Here is a 17,818-nt window from a genome sequence, read left to right as displayed (position 1 = left end):
ACTTTAAAAGCTCAGAATATGTTCAAGATAACAGTGGTTTCAGAACAGCTCTGGATGTTCAAGACTAATTTGGTCCTCTGTCATTTTATCTTTTCTTTTTAGGTTTGGACATTGCTTAACAAATATCCAAAATAGGTAGAAGGAATGATGTGAACAGTGATGTGTGTTGCCATATTAATGTTACTGCCCTTGGCTGTGTACCTTATGATAAACTGCTATTTTCTTGTGACCTTTCAAAACTGGGGGTGACATAAATTTAAATCAAGATATTTAAATAGAATAATAGCAGATAGAATCCAGTGGGTACAATAGAAAGTAAGAGCAACTGAAGTTTATTCCAGGATTGCAAGGATAGTTTGATATTAGAAAAATTACTGAATTTATAGATCAGAAGAAGTCTAATTTCAGACACTGAAAAGGAATGTAATAAATTTCAGCATGTCTTCTTGATAAAAATTCTTAATCATATAGAAATGGATGGATACTTTGACATGATTAAGTATATCATTTTGATAGATTATATGATCATATTCTTGGGAAACCCAAGTAAGTCAACTGGAACACTAATAAAACAATAAAAAATATTCAGTGAGATGGCCATCTTCAACATAACTAGAACACTCACTGAAATTGGCATAACACCTCTTTTCCTTCACAGATTAGATAGTTCTACAGTGAGTAATAACGTATTCTCATGTTTTTGGAATACTTTGTGGTTAAACAGAGAGTAAATGTTATAACTCAGAAACTGCCCTTTACTAGTGTAGGAAGGATCTAGAGGCATTTAAAGGCATCAAACATTAATTCTCAAATTAATCTGTAAATGTAGCATAAATCCAGTTCATCGTTTTTATTTCATTTATCTCATTAGCTCATTTTGAATTAGAGGTTCTTTTTTTTTAAATTTTATTTATTTATTTTTGGCTGCGTTGGGTCTTCATTGCTGCTCGTGGACTTTTCTCTAGTTGCTGTTGTCTTCGTTGTGGTGCTTGGGCTTCTCATTGCGGTGGCTTCTCTTGTAGTGGAGCACGGCCTCTAGGCACATGGGCTTCAGTAGTTGTGGTGCACAGGCTTAGTTGCTCCGCAGCATGTGGGATCTTCCCAGACCAGGGCTTGAACCCATGTCCCCTTCATTGGCAGGCAGATTCTTAACCACTGCGCCACCAGGGAAGCCCTAGAGGTTCTTAATACGGCTTCTACAGATTCCTGTGAATGATCTTCAGGAGGTTTGTCTGCCCTTGAAATTGCTAAATTCTGTGGGCACGAAAAATATGGGTCTTTTTATTGTCACTGTTGGTTGAGTGATCCCTCATTTTAATCAAATTTTTGAGGAATCTCTAACCCCAAAATGTCTAAGAATCACTATTCTAAATCCTTAAGTGGTTTAATATTTTTGTTTGCTTTTAGCCTGGCGGGCCACCGAAGAAGGGGAAACCAGCTGCACTAGGAGGCACAGGGAACACTGGAACCAAGAACAAGAAAGGGTTGGAGACTAAAGAAATAGTGGAGCCTGAGCTCTCGGTCAGTATTACACAGTGTGCCTCACACTCAAAACCGCGGAAAGTCGTTGCCTATGAGCAGATTCAAGCTCTTCCTTTTCTGAGTTCTGTAGCATATAGTAAATGGATGTCTTTTTAGCTTATTGAAACTGTGCCTTGGACAAACTTCCCCTTTACAGTAGTATAATAGAATCCTCAGATACTAAAACACACCTATGGGAGTGATCTTGTAGTTTTGGCTGGGGTATTCTTACATTCTTGCCATCTGTTTCCTTAAGCAATTATTAATGTTAATGTTTTGTATCTTACAGATAGAAGTATGTGAAGAGAAAGCTTCAGCTGTCCTTCCTGCTACCTGTATACAGCTTCTAGACAGCAGTAACTGGAAGGAAAGGCTGGCCTGTATGGAAGAGTTCCAAAAGGTGGGTGCACAGGGATGAGTTGAATGTGAAAGAAAATTACATCATACAGAAGTGATGAATTGATAAATGAAGGACTAGTCCTAATTGCTGTATTTTATAGCCAGTGAACATGTCTGCAGGGTGTTAACTAAAGATGAGGTGGGGTTTTTATTTGCTTTTTAGCTGTGTAGTATTTATCTTTCAACATCTGCTTTCTGTGGATTCTATCAGCTCATAACCTAAGTGATGCATACTCAAGAAAATTAGGTTTATTCTGAATTATAAGGCTTATATGAATTTTATTTTATTTTTAATTAATTTTTTTTTTTTGGCTGTGTTGGGTCTTTGTTGCTGCGCTCAGGCTTTAGTTGTGGTGAGCGGGGGCTACTCTTCGTTGAGGTGCGCCGGCTTCTCATTGCGGTGGCTTCTCTTGTTACAGAGCATGGGCTCTAGGCACACAGGCTTCAGTAGTTGAAGCACGTGGGCTCAGTAGTTGCAGAATGCAGACCCTAGAGCGTCCGGGCTTTAGTAGTTGTGGCGCATGGGCTCAGTAGTTGCAGAGTGTGGGCTCTAGGGTGCGCAGGCATCAGTAGTTGTGGCGCACGGGCTTAGTTGCTCCGCGGCATGTGGGATCTTCCCGGACCAGGGCTCGAACCCATGTCTCCTGCATTTGCAGGTGGATTCTTAACCACTGTGCCACCAGGGAATTCCCTGAATTTTAATATTATGGTATTAAACTTTCTAGGCAAACAGGTCTCTTCACGTAAACCACCCCGATCCATTTCTGTGTTTCCCTCTTTGTTGTCATGATTCTCAGAAGAATACACATTATCACTTGGTATGAGAAGCTTCTTTAAAAAGAAATCTGTGTTGGACAGGACCATGGTGGTTTATTTTGGCACACACTCTTTGATTCTAATGAGGAGGGGTGTGGAGAAACTGCAAGAATGCTGTGACTTGAACGATGAATCCTGGCTTCCAGTCCTGCATCATCCACCACTCAGGCTCAGCCCTGAGGTGTGCTTCTTTGAAACCTGTACTTAAATGCTTCTAACCTACTCTACTTTGCTATGTTTTTAGGAAAATTGAATAAGTCAAAATATGTATAAGCAGTTTCTGCCATACACTGGGCAAATTAAAACTGTTACTGTTACTTTCTTTGGGGCAAATTATTTGTGAATTCCTGAAATGTGAAAAAAAGAGTTTCTGTGGCATCACTTTAACAACCATATACCAAACATCCAACTTAAGAAACAAAGTATTATAACAGAAAGTAAACAAGCTCTCTCTGTGACCCTCCTCATTTCCATTCCCCACATTCCTTCAATGGTAAACACTTAATTGATTTGGTATATACTGTTCCCTTGGAACTAATCATTAATCCCTTAACACTCATACTATCTTGTTTTACTTCAAGGCCGTTGAACTAATGGACCGAACTGAAATGCCATGCCAGGCATTAGTGAGGATGCTGGCCAAGAAACCTGGATGGAAAGAAACTAATTTTCAGGTATATTTAAATTAGAGATTTAATGTCTTTTATTGAAGTAATTTTCATTACATCATCCTATGGCGTATTAGAGAGGTATAGTTTGGCAATTTTTAGCTTGTTCTTTTTTAAAAATCACTCAGCCAATGTATCATGTAGTTTTAAATGAACAGTGGAATGTGTGCATTTTAATTAAACACATAACTCTAACTTTGTGCATTTAGGAGTTTATATATGTATACAAATACTTATTGTTTGTTCATTCATATGTATGCATTTTTCTCATTATTTAGGCCTGGAAGCCCTCTAATATAGGGAGGGATGAACAATGAGATAGCATTCTTATTTATTTGCATAAAAAATAAATGTAGTCTTTAAATTGCCAATAAAAAATTACCACATAATTGGTTTAACTCATTAACTGATAATAGAGATGAATGAAATTGAGCAGTATCATTATTTAGTCTAAAAAGTAGGTGTAAAGGGAGTTATAGGAAAGTAATACATGAAGGAAAACAAGAAAAGAGTTTCCTTCTCTAGACATACATAGAGCTGATGGGAAACAAAAGTTTGAAATGTATCAGGTTTATTTTTGGCTTCCTGCTAGTCTCTTTTTTACTTCTGTTTTGCCACCTCTTATTCTCTGTTTAGGACCTTAGCTCCCTTGCTCACTGTTCCCTTAGCACTGCATTATAACCTCATCCACGCCATCCGGCTCCACAGAGGTTTCCCGTGCCGGAAGGTTCTGATGCTGCCTTCTTCCGCTCACACCACCACTTCTAAAACTCCCCTATGTAGCTTCTCAGACAGGTCAAAGAAGCACACCTGATTTGAGCTAATACCCTTCTTTGTAGTAGATCCATAACAAGAGATAATTTTATATCTTTTTTTCCTTTATAACAACTTTCCTGAGGGTATAAAATTGTTTTAAAGGGTACAGTGCAGCTGTTTTTAGTCTATACACATAGTTAGCAACTCCTCCCACTATTTAATTTTAGAATATTTTCATCACCCCGAAAAGAAACCCCATACCCATCAGTAGTCACTCTCTATTCCTCCCCAAGTCCCCACCCCCAGTCCCTGGCAACAGTTAATCTACTTTCTCTCTCTATGGATCACTTCTCCTGGACATTTCATGTAAATAGAATGATGTGGCCTTTTGTGTCTGGCTTTTACTTACCATAATGTTTTCAAGGTTCATCCATACTGTAGCATATATCAACTCTACAGTCTTTTATTGCTAAACAATATTCCATCATATGGATATACAACATTTAATTTACCCATTCATAAGTTATTTGTTTTTTCTTCGGCTGTGTCATGCAGCATATGGCATCTTAGTTCTCCAACCAGGGATCCCACGCCCCCTTCATTGGAAGCGCAGAGTCAACCACTGGACCACCAGGGAAGTCCCTACCCATTCATAAGTTGCTGGGCATTTGCATTGTTTCTGCTTTGGAGCTATTGTGAATAATGCTGCTATGAACTTTCATGTACAAGCTTTTGTGTGAACACATGTATATACCTAGAAGTAGAATTGCTGTGTCTTATGGTAACTCTGTGTTTAACTTTTTGAGGAACTGACAAACTGTTTTCTAAAGTGGCTGTACCATTTTATCTTTGCACTAGCAGTGCAGAAGAGTTCCAGTTTCTCTACTTCCTTGCCAACACGTGTTATTTAAATATCCAAACAGGACAAAGGAAATATTTTTGGTCAAAAGTGTCTGAAGTCCCAGACATCTGCCATCATCATATTAATATCTTTAAATTGTTTTTCACAGTTCCTTCCATTTTTCCACTTAAAAATCTACAAATTCTTTAAATTGTTTTTAAACAATTGTTTAAATTGTTTCTCACAGTTCCTTCCATTTTTCCACTTAAAAATCTACAAATTCTTTAAATCTCTCACATTCTGGTGTGAGAGTGTGTGTGTGTGTGTGTGTGTGTGTGTGTGTGTGTGTACGTACACGAGGGTTGTAATTTTTTTGTGGGCAACTCTAGTAGGAACTGTGAATTAGTATGGTCATTTTATTATGTATTTCAGGATGTACGCTCAGTACTATATGCAGATAACCATAGGAGAAGGAGAATATAGAAATTATATTTTTCAGTTCATAAACTTCATGTGGTAACATTGCTTATTAATATTTTAAAACACTGTGGTTTTTTTTCTGTCTTAGCTGTCAGCTACATTAATTGATAACAAAGGATAAAAATTATTTTGTTTCTTGGTTTAAAATTTGATTTTAGTTTGGTCATGTTCTCAGCTGTTACATCTTCAGGCTGCTATAAAAAGTAAATAAATGTCTTTGGGCAATTCCCTGGCGGTCGAGTGTTTAGGACTTGGCACTTTCACTGCCAAGGGCCTGGTTCAATCTCTGGTCAGGGAACTAAGATCCCACAAGCCGCATGGCACGCCCCACCCCCGCCAAAAAAAAGTCTTTGTTTTCCTCATAACTTTCTGATACTTATCCTTGTTCAGGTAATGCAAATGAAGCTTCACATAGTTGCTTTGATTGCCCAGAAGGGGAATTTTTCTAAAACTTCAGCTCAGATCGTCTTAGATGGCCTTGTAGACAAGATTGGAGATGTGAAATGTGGGAACAATGCAAAAGAAGCTATGACAGCGATAGCTGAAGCTTGTATGTTGCCATGGACAGCTGAACAGGTTAGTGACACAGAGCTCTTTCCTCAAGTTTTCCCAGTTTTTTCCCAAATTTTAATTTAAAGTTATTAGTTAAACTTTAGTTCTTTTCTTCTCAAGTAAAACCTTTTTTGATACTGTTTTACTTTTACTTTTAGTAAGTTTTTGCACTGTTGCCTGATAATTAAAATTGTCTTAGTCAAGAATATTTTATTAAGAATGAAAGTAATTTTCTCTTAAGACATTATCATCCAGAGTGACCACTAATGAAAAGTTGTAAACAGTCCAGATTGCCTTTAAAAAAATTTTTTTTATTGAAGTATTAGTTGATGTATAGTACTGTGAGAATGCTTTTAATACTTCTGTCACTTACCTCATTTTCTTGTGTAAATTAAATATTTCATTCCTAAGGCATTCTTGCAGTTGTGTTAGCATCAGGAAAACCATGCTTAATCCACTACTGCCTTAATGTCAAGCTATATTTCTGTGAGAAATATGAGAGAAAACACAGATCTGTTTTGGTTTTTTGTATGTTTATTTTTCCACTCCAGGTTATGTCAATGGCTTTCTCACAGAAGAATCCCAAGAATCAGTCAGAAACTCTGAATTGGCTATCAAATGCAATAAAAGAATTTGGTTTTTCTGGGTAAGTCAGAAAGAAATCAAGTACATGTTTTGCCAGTCTCTAACTGGTGATTGTATTTGTCGTAGCTGTTGCTGCTTGTTTCTGAGAAGCCAGAGCTGGATTGTCTATAATTTATATAAAACAAGTCTACCTTTGTTCCTGAAAAGCCTATATTGGCTTGTGCTCCTGCATTTTAATATCCACTAATATTAGAGTTCTCTAAGTTATTTTTCCTCAAGTATTTGTAACTGTTCCACAGAAAAGCCAGTTCCAAGGATTTCTAGTCAAATACATTTGGAAAATACTATATAAAATCACACTTGTTTAGAGACCTATAGTGCACGTTGGAAAATTAAAGGCTCTCAGAAGTCCTGCAGTTGAGACACTTGATTAACCCACTCATTCCCAAAGTTATTTGCCTATTGAACACATTTGTTTACAGTAGTCCCCTGCTTATCTGTGGTTTCACCTTCCACAGTTTCAGTTACCCACAGTCAACTACAGTCAAAAAATATTAAATGGAAGATTTCAGAAATAAACAATTTATAAGTTTTAAACTGTGGGCCGTTCTGAGTAGCATGATGAAATCTCACTCTGTCCTGCCTGGGATATGAATCATTCCTTTGTCCAGTGTATCCCACCCATCAGTCACTTAGTAGCTGTCTCAGTTACAGATCGATCCTTGTGGTATTGCAGTGCTGCTGTTCAAGTTACCCTTATTTTACTTAATAATGTCCCCATGTCCCCGTGGGACTTCCCTGGCTGTCCGGTGGTTGGGACTTTGCCTTCCAATGCAGGGGGTGCGGGTTCGATCCCTGGTCAGGAAGCTAAGATCCCACATGCCTCGCAGCCAAAAAACCAAAACAGAAGCAATATTGTAAGAAATTCAATAAAGACTTTAAAAATGGTCCACATCAAAAAAGTCTTAAAAAAAAAATTGCCCCAAAGTGCAAGAGTAGAGATGCTGGCAATTTGAATATGCTAAAAAGAAGCTGTAAAGTGCTTCCTTTAAGTGAAAAAGTGAACGTTCTCAACTCAGTAAGGAAAGAAAAACATGGCATGCTGAGGTTGCTAAGATCTACAGTAAGAATCTTCTGTCCATAAATTGTGAAGGAAAAAGAAATTCGTGAGTTTCACTGTTACACCTCAAACTGCAAACATTGTAAGTGCTTAGTTAAGATGGAAAAGGCATTAAATTTGGGGGTGGAAGACATAAAGGGAAAGAAAACATGACTGATGGCAATGTGTTCCACCCCAAAGCGTGCAGACTATGAAGATTTCAGTAAGGGATCGCCTGAAACAAGTGACACCAAGGCATTTGCTGCAAGTAAGGATGGCTACACAGATTCAGAAACAGGTTGGGACTGAAAAATGTAAAAATTACAGGAGAGGCTGCGTTTGCCAGTGAAGCAGGCGCTGCATTTCTGGTAGAATTGGAAAAGTTGATTAAGGAGAAAGAGCACACTCAACATAACTTTTATTACAGTATATTGTTATAATTGTTCTTTTCTGTTATTAGCTATTATTGCTAATCTCTTACTGTGTCTAATTTATAAATTAATTTTTTTTTTTTCGGTACGCGGGCCTCTCACTGCTGTGGCCTCTCCCATTGCGGAGCACAGGCTCCGGACGCGCAGGCCCAGCGCCCACAGGCTCCGGACGCGCAGGCCCAGTGGCCATGGCTTATGGGCGCAGCCGCTCTGCGGCATGTGGGATCTTCCCGTACCGGGGCACGAACCCGTGTCTCCTGCAGCAGCAGGCGGACTCTCAACCATTGCATCACCAGGGAAGCCCAATAAATTAAATTATCATAGTTCCATAGGTATAGGAAAAAAAATTGTGTATATAGTATTATCCACAGTTTCAGATATCCACTGGGGGGTCTTGGAAGGTATCCCTCCCAGATAAGGGGGAACTATTGTATTTTATTTAACAAAATTTTATAGACTTACTTTATGCCTGGCACTTTCTAAATAATAACTCATTTGATTTAATCATCATTAAAAACCATGTGAGGTATTGTTCTCTCCTTTTATAGATGAGGAAACTAGGGTACAGAAAGCTTAAATGATCTGCCCAAGTCACAGTTAGAAAGTGGCAAAGCCAAGATTTTTTTTTTTTTTTTTAATAAAGTTATTTTATTTATTTATTTTTTGGCTGCATTGGGTCTTCGTTGCTGTGTGCAGGCTTTCTCTAGTTGCGGTGAGCAGGGGCTACTCTTCATTGCGGTGTGCGGGCTTCTCATTGTGGTGGTGTCCCTTGTTGTGGAGCACTGGCTCTAGGGGCTCAGACTTCAGTAGCTGTGGCTCATGGGCTAACTTGCTCCATGGCATGTGGGATCTTCCCAGACCAGGGCTCAAACCTGTGACCCCTGCATTGGCAAGTGGATTCTTAATCACTGTGCCACCAGGGAAGCCCCAAAGCCAAGATTTGAATCCAGGCATTCTGGTTCCAAGAGCGAATACTGTAACTCTGTACTGTGCTGCATTTCTCTGTGCCATGGTTCTTGTCACAACATGCCTCTTATAGCCACTTGCAAAACAGTGTTGTCATTCTACCAAATGAAGATATAATACTCTAGAAATTATCTTTTTTTTTTTTTTGGCCGTGCCACTTGGCTTGCAAGATCTTAGTTCCCCAACCAGAGATCAAATCCAGGCCCCTGGCAATGAGAGCACCGAGTCCTAACCACTGGACTGCCAGAGAATTTCCTAGAAATTATCATTTAAGTGTCATTCAAGCAAAGAATTTTGTTACGTCGGTATCGGTGGTGTCCTCCTCTAGTTGAGGTATTGTTGTGATCCCCTTTTTATAAAATATTTATTTATTTGGCTGCACTGGGTCTTGGTTGCAGCACGTGAGATCTTGCAGCACGTGGGCTCTTCGTTGTGGTGCTCGGGCTTCTCTAGTTGCAGCACACAGGCTCCAGAGCACGCAGGCTCAGTAGTTGCAGCACGTGGGCTTAGTTGCCCCTCGGTATGTGGGACCTTAGTTCCCTGACCAGGGATCAAACCTGCATCCCCTGCACTGGAAGGCAGATTCTTAACCACTGGACCACCAGGAAAGTCCCTTTAATCCCTTCTTAATTGTATAGTCTTTGATGTAAAACTAATCTCTTGGCATAAATGACATAAAAGCCATGTGAATATTTTCCTTTTTGCAGTTCATCCATGATTTGTCATTTATTTAACAACTACATATTGAGTACCTGTGATATTCCAGTCATTTGTTTCAGGCCCTTGGGAATACATCATGGACAAGATTAAATTCCTCCTTTCATGGGACCTATATTTGAGTAAGGGGAGGTGGCAATAAACAGTAAAAAAACACACCAGAAAGTATAATAACAATGGAATAAAAACAAAGCAGTATGGGGGTTAGTGGCATCACCTTGGAGTGTTTGGGATAGTGTTATTTTCTATAGGGCAGACAGGAATCCTTCCTGAAACAATGACTTTGGGACACAGAATTTTAGGACATGAGGGAGCTAGCTGTAACAATCTGAGAGGAAAATATTCTTTTTAAAATAATTATTTATTTACTTATTTATTTTCGGCTGCATTGGGTCTTTGTTGCTGCCACGGGCTTTCTCTAGTTGTAATGAGCGGGGGCTGCTCTTCATTGCGGTGTGTGGGCTTCTCATCGTGGTGGCTTCTCTTGTTGCGGAGCATGGGCTCTAGGCGCATGGGCTTCAGTAGTTGTGGCACACAGGCTCAGTAGTTGTGGCTTGTGGGCTCTAGAACTCAGGCTCAGTAGTTGTGGTGCACAGGCTCCGTCGTTGTGGCTCACGGGCTCTAGAACTCAGGCTCAGTAGTTGTGGTGCACAGGCTTAGTTGCTCCGCGGCATGTGGGATCTTCCTGGACCAGGACTTGAACCCATGTCCCTTGCATTGGCAGGCGGATTCTTTTTTTTTTTTTTTTTTTTGTGGTACGCGGGCCTCTCACTGTTGTGGCCTCTCCCATTGCGGAGCGCAGGCTCCGGACGCACAGGCTCAGCGGCCATGGCTCATGGGCCCAGCCGCTCTGCGGCATGTGGGATCTTCCTGGACTGGGGCACGAACCCGTGTCCCCTGCATCGGCAGGCGGACTCTCAACCTCTGCGCCACCAGGGAAGCCCGGCAGGCGGATTCTTAACCACTGCACCACTAGGGAAGTCCTGGGAGAAAAACATTCTAGCCGAAGGGAACAGCAAGTGCAAGAGCCCTGTGGCAGGAGCACACGTGATATATTTTAAAATAGCAAGGAGTAATTGTTCTTCAGAATGCAGTTGGAGTAGAAGAGTGAGGGAGTAGGGAGTGGTAGGAGATAAAGATTGAAGAAAGAACAGGGGCCCAGGTTGTGTAGGGCCTCAAAGTTTTGAATAAATTGGAAACCATTAGATAGTTTTGAGCAGAAGAATACAAGGATTATTCAGACTATAGTCAGAGAGAACAGATAGTGAAGATCAAGGGCAGAAGCAGGGAGACTAATTAGAAGGCTACTGAAATAATCCTGTCAAGAAATTATATGGCTTGGAAGTATTATGACTCAGAATATATTTTGAAGGTAGAACTAAGCAGGATATTGAACTTAAGAGAGAAGAGGAGTCAAGGATGACTCTGAGGAGTCAAGGATGGCCTGAGCAACTGGAGAATGAAGTGGCTGTTTACTGAGATAGGGAAGACTGTGGGAAGAACAGGTTTGGGGGGTGGGCTGTGGACAATCAGGAGTTTGGTTTTGACAGATGTAGGATATCTACTAGACTTCAAAATGGAAATGTCACAAAGGCAGTCGGATATAGGAATCTGGAGTTCAGGAAAGAGATCAACACTGGATTGATCTAATGCGTATAGATAGTATTTAAAGCTTACTTTAAATGAGTGTAGAAAGAGAATAGGTAGAACTAAGGACATATCTAAAGGAAGCTGGTTCTAAAGTCTGGCTTTATAAAACTCCATTGAGTATTTTGAGGTTTCGCTTCGTTTTTCATTCGAAGTATCATTTCTTCTAGATTGAACGTGAAAGCTTTCATTAGCAATGTGAAGACAGCTCTTGCTGCAACAAACCCAGTGAGTACATACCAGCATGTATAGGAAGAGTAGTAAGTACAGCCATCTTTATGGTTCTGTTCTGATCTGAAAAGTTCTTTTTGTTCTGCCAGGCTGTGAGGACTTCTGCCATCACCTTGCTTGGTGTGATGTATCTGTACGTTGGTCCCTCTTTGCGAATGTTCTTTGAGGATGAGAAGCCTGCCCTTCTATCCCAGATAGATGCAGAATTTGAGAAGGTAAAGATTCCACAAATGATACAATCCATAGTTGACTTGAGAATACTTATATTAGTTACGTTTAAACTTTTCACCCTTTGGAATGAAGAATATGTATGTATTTGCTTTTATATGTATAAGGTATCCCTGGGGAGAATTCATAAGAAATTGCTGACTTTGTGAGAAAGAGAACTAGATAGCTGTAGTATAGGATGGGACATTTTACCCTTTGTAGCTTTGGAATATCAAACATTTTGAATGTATTACCTATTCCAAAAGTACACTAAATATAACATTAATTTTTTTTTTTTTAAGTAAAAAGAAACTTGACCGTCCTTGAATAAACTTTCTAATTGAAATTGCTAAGTTTTGGCAGACTTGCTGTGTATTGTCTCGGGCATACAAGTCAAAAGACAGCTTTATGATTGAGAAGTCAGGTTCTAATAGGTTTGTATAAAGATATCTTTTGTCACATAGTCTCAAAATTGGAATCTAAGTAGGAATTAAAATATGTGCTGTGTGAATATTAAGTATTATGAAGGAATATGAAAGTTAGACACAGGTACCATTCTCTAACCAGTTTGCTCTCATATTCTTTTTTTTTTTTTTTTTTTTTTTTTTAACTTTTTTTTTTTTTTTTTTTTTTTTTGCGGTACGCGGGCCTCACTGTTGTGGCCTCTCCCACCGCGGAGCACAGGCTCCGGACGCGCAGGCTCAGCGGCCATGGGTCACGGGCCCAGCCGCTCCGCGGCACGTGGGATCTTCCCGGACCGGGGCACGAACCCGTGTCTCCTGCATCGGCAGGCGGACTCTCAACCGGTGCGCCACCGGGGAAGCTCTCATATTCTTCATCAAGTTCATTAGCCTCACTGACTTATTTGTGTGTAGATGCAGGGACAGAACCCACCTGCTCCAACCAGAGGGATTTCCAAACACAGTACAAGTGGTACAGATGAAGGAGAAGATGGAGACGAACCAGATGATGGGGGCAATGATGTTGTGGATCTTCTGCCAAGGACAGAAATCAGGTTTGTTGCTAATGATTTATTTGATGTATTATGCTTAATTCTTAATGGTGTCTTCTGTTTCTCAGTCAAGGGTACTTCTGTGACATCATTGTTCTTTTAGGCATCTGGAATTAAGGATTCTGTCTTTTTTTTTTCAGTGATAAAATCACTTCAGAGTTGGTGTCTAAGATTGGTGACAAGAATTGGAAGATCAGGAAAGAAGGCCTAGATGAAGTGGCAGGTATTATCAATGAAGCAAAATTTATCCAGCCAAACATAGGTGAACTTCCAACTGCCTTGAAGGGTCGACTCAACGATTCAAATAAAATCTTGGTACGTAGAATATATGCCTGTTTTTTTCTCTCCCCTCTCTGCCCTTGCAAGGGGATCCTTTTCAGTAACCTTCACCAGCAAAACCAAAAAGGAGTTAGTCCCTCTATTGCTTTGAACTAGAAATAGCTTCCTTTAATTTCTTAAGTGTGCCTCAAGATATGTTGGTAGATGGCAAGTTTATTAATCAAATTTTCATGAATCTCAGATTTGCTGTTTACAGGGCTCGGATATTAAGTATTTTTATGTAAAACTGCTTGTAATACACATAAGTTAATTTCTAATTTTTAAATTTGGATTTTTATGTGAGATTTTTCTTAAACTAGGTTTTACCTTACTTTAAAATTATAAAGCATTGTAATCTCTAGTCTAAAATTCTAATATTCCAATTTTATGAACTGATGATAAAAGGAGATGCCGTCACCCAAAAATTATTCATAAGCTGATTAGTATCATAATGAGCTGATTTGTTTAAAGTAGGCCAGAAACTTCCTACTGCATTGACTGTATAGCAGCAAACTTGTAAAACTTTGAGCACACCTTGCTATGGTTTGAACATAAGGTGTTGGCTTTTCCCACCCAGGTGCAGCAGACGTTGAATATCCTCCAGCAGTTGGCAGTAGCCATGGGCCCAAACATCAAGCAACATGTGAAGAACTTAGGCATCCCTATCATCACAGTGCTTGGAGACAGCAAGGTAAACCTGACTCTTTTTACCACAGCTCTGTTCTGGAATAGGCCAGCCACATGACTGGGCTAAGAATAATCCTTTTTTTTAAAAAAAATTATTTATTTATTTGTTTTTATATTTGGCTGTGTTGGGTCGTTGTTGCTATGCGCTTGCTTTCTCTAGTTGAGGCGAGCGGGGGCTACTCTTCATCGTGTTGTGCGGGCTTCTCATTGCGGTGGCTTCTCTTGTTGCAGAGCACGGGCTCTAGGTGCGTGGGCTTCAGTAGTTGTGGTGTGTGGGCTCAGTAGTTGTGGCTTGCAGGCTCTTGAGTGCAGGCTCAGTAGTTGTGGCGCACGGGCATAGTTGCTCCGCGGCATGTGGGATCTTCCTGGGCCAGGGCTCAAACCCGTGTCCCTTGCATTGGCAGGCAGATTCTTAACTGCTGCGCCAGCAGGGAAGCCCCATTCCTTTTCTTACATGTAAGAGTGCATGTAAACAGTTTATAAACTTTGTTAGAGAAGAGAATATTAGGAGGAAAATAGTAAAAATTTTTACCTCCCAGGCATTATTAAGGTGATCAGATATCTCACTTAATAGCTTTGTGACCCTTAGATAAGTTGTTTATCTTCTTTGAGGTTCAGTTTTTTATCTATGAAATTTAATTCTTACAGAATTAAATAAGCATCTGTACATAAAGTACCTGTACCTGTCTAATACAGTATATACTCAAAAAATGGTTGCTATTATGATTATGATATCATTGTTTAAGGTGTTGGTATAAAGAGTGAATAAACATAAATTTTGGATCATGTATTTTATTTTCTACCTGTTCCCTCAACTACTAGAGTAGGATCTTCTGGTACTTCAGTAAGATATTTGCAGTTCCACAGTCCTGGAATTTGTCTCACTGAAAGTTGCAAGCTCTTATGTTTATCCTTAATTGAATATTTGAATGTCTCTTTATTTTTGTGTAATTCATTTAATTTGAGGAATTGGACTATTTTAATATTTTTCACGTCAGTAAGTCGTTCTCATTCTATGAATGCAAATTAATATAAAAACAAAAATGTTCAATCAAATTATTAATTTCAGTCTATTAAGAGTTCTCTGTCAGGTAGAATTACATTCTTTAGCAGATAACCAGGGACATAAGAGTCCCCAGAAGTTCAGGAAACAAAACCTAAGAGTTTGTTCCCCTAACATGATATTTTATGCCCAGGTCACTGTTTTCCCTAATTAACTGAGTATAGGATCTTTACAATTTGGAGTTTTATGTTTCTGATTTACTTTGGAGTTTTAGTACAACATGGATCTACATTCTGTTTCAAAGAAGATGAAGTATGTTCCAAGTATGTTCACGTGGACTTTAGAGAAACCTCCATTGATCGTGTTCATAAAGTAACAGGCTTTTCACTCCCTACCTCCAAACCATAGCAGTGTTACCTTTACTGATTCTCTCTTCCATTTAGAACAATGTTCGAGCTGCTGCCCTAGCAACGGTGAATGCTTGGGCAGAACAGACTGGCATGAAGGAATGGCTGGAGGGGGAAGATCTTTCTGAAGAGCTCAAAAAGGAAAATCCTTTCTTGAGGCAAGAGGTTAGTACCACAAATACAAATTTGCTTTAGTCATGTCTTTTACCTTCATGGAGGCTTGGACCTACCTAATAAATATACATGAATGGATAGAGTGAGTTCCATTATAAAATCGCTAATAAAATGAAACCAAATTCCTGGAACTTTTTTATTCATGTGCTTCCTTTTCTTTTTTCTTTTCATGTGCTTTTTTTTAACAATAAAACTTTTTAAAGGACTAGCCTTTTTGTTAAGTTTTCTCTTTTCTTGAACTCTTAAATGGTAAAGTAAGAGTTTTTAATCATGACATAAAAATAGTTCAACATTCAAAAATCTATCAGTGTCATCCATCATACCAACAGGCTAAAGAAAAGTCATATAATCCTATCAGTTGACACAAAAAAAGGATTTGAGAAAATCCAACAGCTATTCATGATAAAAGCTGTCAGTAAATGAATAATAGAAGAGAATTACCTCAAGTTAAATAAAAAAGCATCTGCGTAAAACCTCTATAAATGACAATATTCTTAGTGGTTAAAGACTGAATGCTTTCCCCCTAAGATCAGGAACAAAGCAAGAATGTCCATTTTCACTGCTGTTACTCAGCATAGAACTGGAAGTTCTAGTCACTGCAATAAGGCAAGAAAAAGAAATGAAAGGCATACAGTTAGAAAAAGAATAAATAAAACTATCCCTAATTGCAGATAACATGACTGTTTACATAGAAAATTCCAGGAAATCTACAAGTAAACTCATAGAACTAACAAATGAGTTCAGTAAGATTGCAGGATACAAAATAAACACAATCACATTTGACAAAAGTCAATCACATTTCTTTATAATACATTGAACATATGGAAACCAAAGTTACAAACACAGTACAGTTTACAATCACTCCAAAGAAAATGAAATCCTTAGCTATACACTTAACAAAACAAATACAAAATGTGTCTACTGAAAATTACAAAAACGCTGATGAAGCATTCAAGGAAGACCCAAATAGATGTAGAGACATGCCATGTTTGTGGATTGGAAGATTTAACATAGTAGAAATTAGAAATGTCAGTTCTATACATTTAATGTATATGTAATTGATATACGCATTTAATGTAATTATCAAAATTCAAGGAAGTTTTTTTTATAGACAAAGTCAAGTTTATTTTAAAATTTATATTCTAGCTAAAACAATCTTGACAAAGGAAAAAAAATGGAAAAAACCTCTCTACCATATATTAGGGCTTACTAAATTAAATTGCTAACATAATCAAGACACTGTGGGGAATTCCCTGGCAGTCTAGTGTTTAGGACTCCATGCTTTCACTGCCAAGGGCTCGGGTTCAATCCCTGGTTGGGGAACTAAGATCCCCCCAGCCAAGCTGTGTGGCAAAAAAAACAAAAAACAAAAAACTCTGATAGCAAGGGGTAGGAGGAAGAGGATAGACACAGATAGGTGGAGCTGAAGAGGAAGCCCAGAAATAGACCCACACAAATATGACCAACTAATTTTCAACGGTGTTTCCAAAGTACTTCAGTCGAGGAAGTGTGGCCTTTTCAACAGATGATGCTGGAGCAGTTGACATCCAGAGACAAAAATAATAAACCTTACCTAAACCTCACATCTTACACCAAAATTAACTCAAAGTGGATTATGGGCTTAAATGTAGCACATAAAACTATAGAACTTTTAAAGATAACATAGGAGAATACCTTCAGGATATAGAAATTCTTCAGGAAAAGAATTCTTAGACTAGACACCAAAACCACAATTCATCAAAGAAAAAATTGATAAATTGCACCTCATCAAAATTAAGAACTCTTACTCTGCAAAAGACCATGTGAAGAAGATGAAAAGACAGGCTGGAGTGGGAGAAAATATTTGCAACCTCTATGTCTGATAACAGACTATCATTGAGAATATATATATGTAATATATAAAGAACTCTCAAAACTCAACAGTTAAAAATCTTATTACAAAATAGGCAAAAGATATGAACAGACATTTCACTGAAGAGGATATACAGATGGCAAATAAGCCCATGAAAGATGTTCAACATCATTGGCCATCAAGGAAATGCAAATTAAAACTGCAATGAGATATCACAGACAACTATCAGAATTACTAAAATAAAAAATTGTGATAACACCAAATACAGGCAAGAATGTGGAGAAACTTGAACACTCTCCTGGTGGAAATGTAAAATGGTATAGCCACTCCAGAAAACAGTTTGGCAGTTTCTTATAAAACTATACGTGTAGTTACTATATGACCCAGCAAATCTTGGGCATTTATTCCAGAAAAATGAAAATTTATGTTTACACAAAAGCCTATATACA

The 17,818-nt window shown here is 38.7% G+C and overlaps 1 protein-coding gene across 3 annotated transcripts in view; it reads left to right on the top strand.

The window, feature by feature from the left end:
- CKAP5 (cytoskeleton associated protein 5) overlaps positions 1–17,818 on the top strand; it is a 109,114-nt gene that overhangs the window by 61,729 nt on the left and 29,567 nt on the right. For all 3 annotated transcript variants that reach the window (XM_059068372.2, XM_059068371.2, XM_067037144.1), the window contains exons 14-24: positions 1,408–1,521; positions 1,811–1,921; positions 3,318–3,410; positions 5,872–6,057; positions 6,585–6,679; positions 11,649–11,706; positions 11,799–11,924; positions 12,792–12,931; positions 13,069–13,243; positions 13,824–13,937; positions 15,380–15,508. In XM_059068372.2, the coding sequence (XP_058924355.1) occupies positions 1,408–1,521; positions 1,811–1,921; positions 3,318–3,410; positions 5,872–6,057; positions 6,585–6,679; positions 11,649–11,706; positions 11,799–11,924; positions 12,792–12,931; positions 13,069–13,243; positions 13,824–13,937; positions 15,380–15,508 (1,341 nt within the window). The remainder of the gene's footprint in view (positions 1–1,407; positions 1,522–1,810; positions 1,922–3,317; positions 3,411–5,871; positions 6,058–6,584; positions 6,680–11,648; positions 11,707–11,798; positions 11,925–12,791; positions 12,932–13,068; positions 13,244–13,823; positions 13,938–15,379; positions 15,509–17,818) is intronic.

The sequence above is a fragment of the Kogia breviceps genome, chromosome 7 (genome assembly GCF_026419965.1).
Source record: "Kogia breviceps isolate mKogBre1 chromosome 7, mKogBre1 haplotype 1, whole genome shotgun sequence".
NCBI classification, from domain to species: Eukaryota; Metazoa; Chordata; class Mammalia; order Artiodactyla; family Physeteridae; genus Kogia; species Kogia breviceps.
The sequence above is the reverse complement of the archived record's forward strand: the minus strand, read 5'-3'. Positions and strand labels throughout refer to the sequence as shown.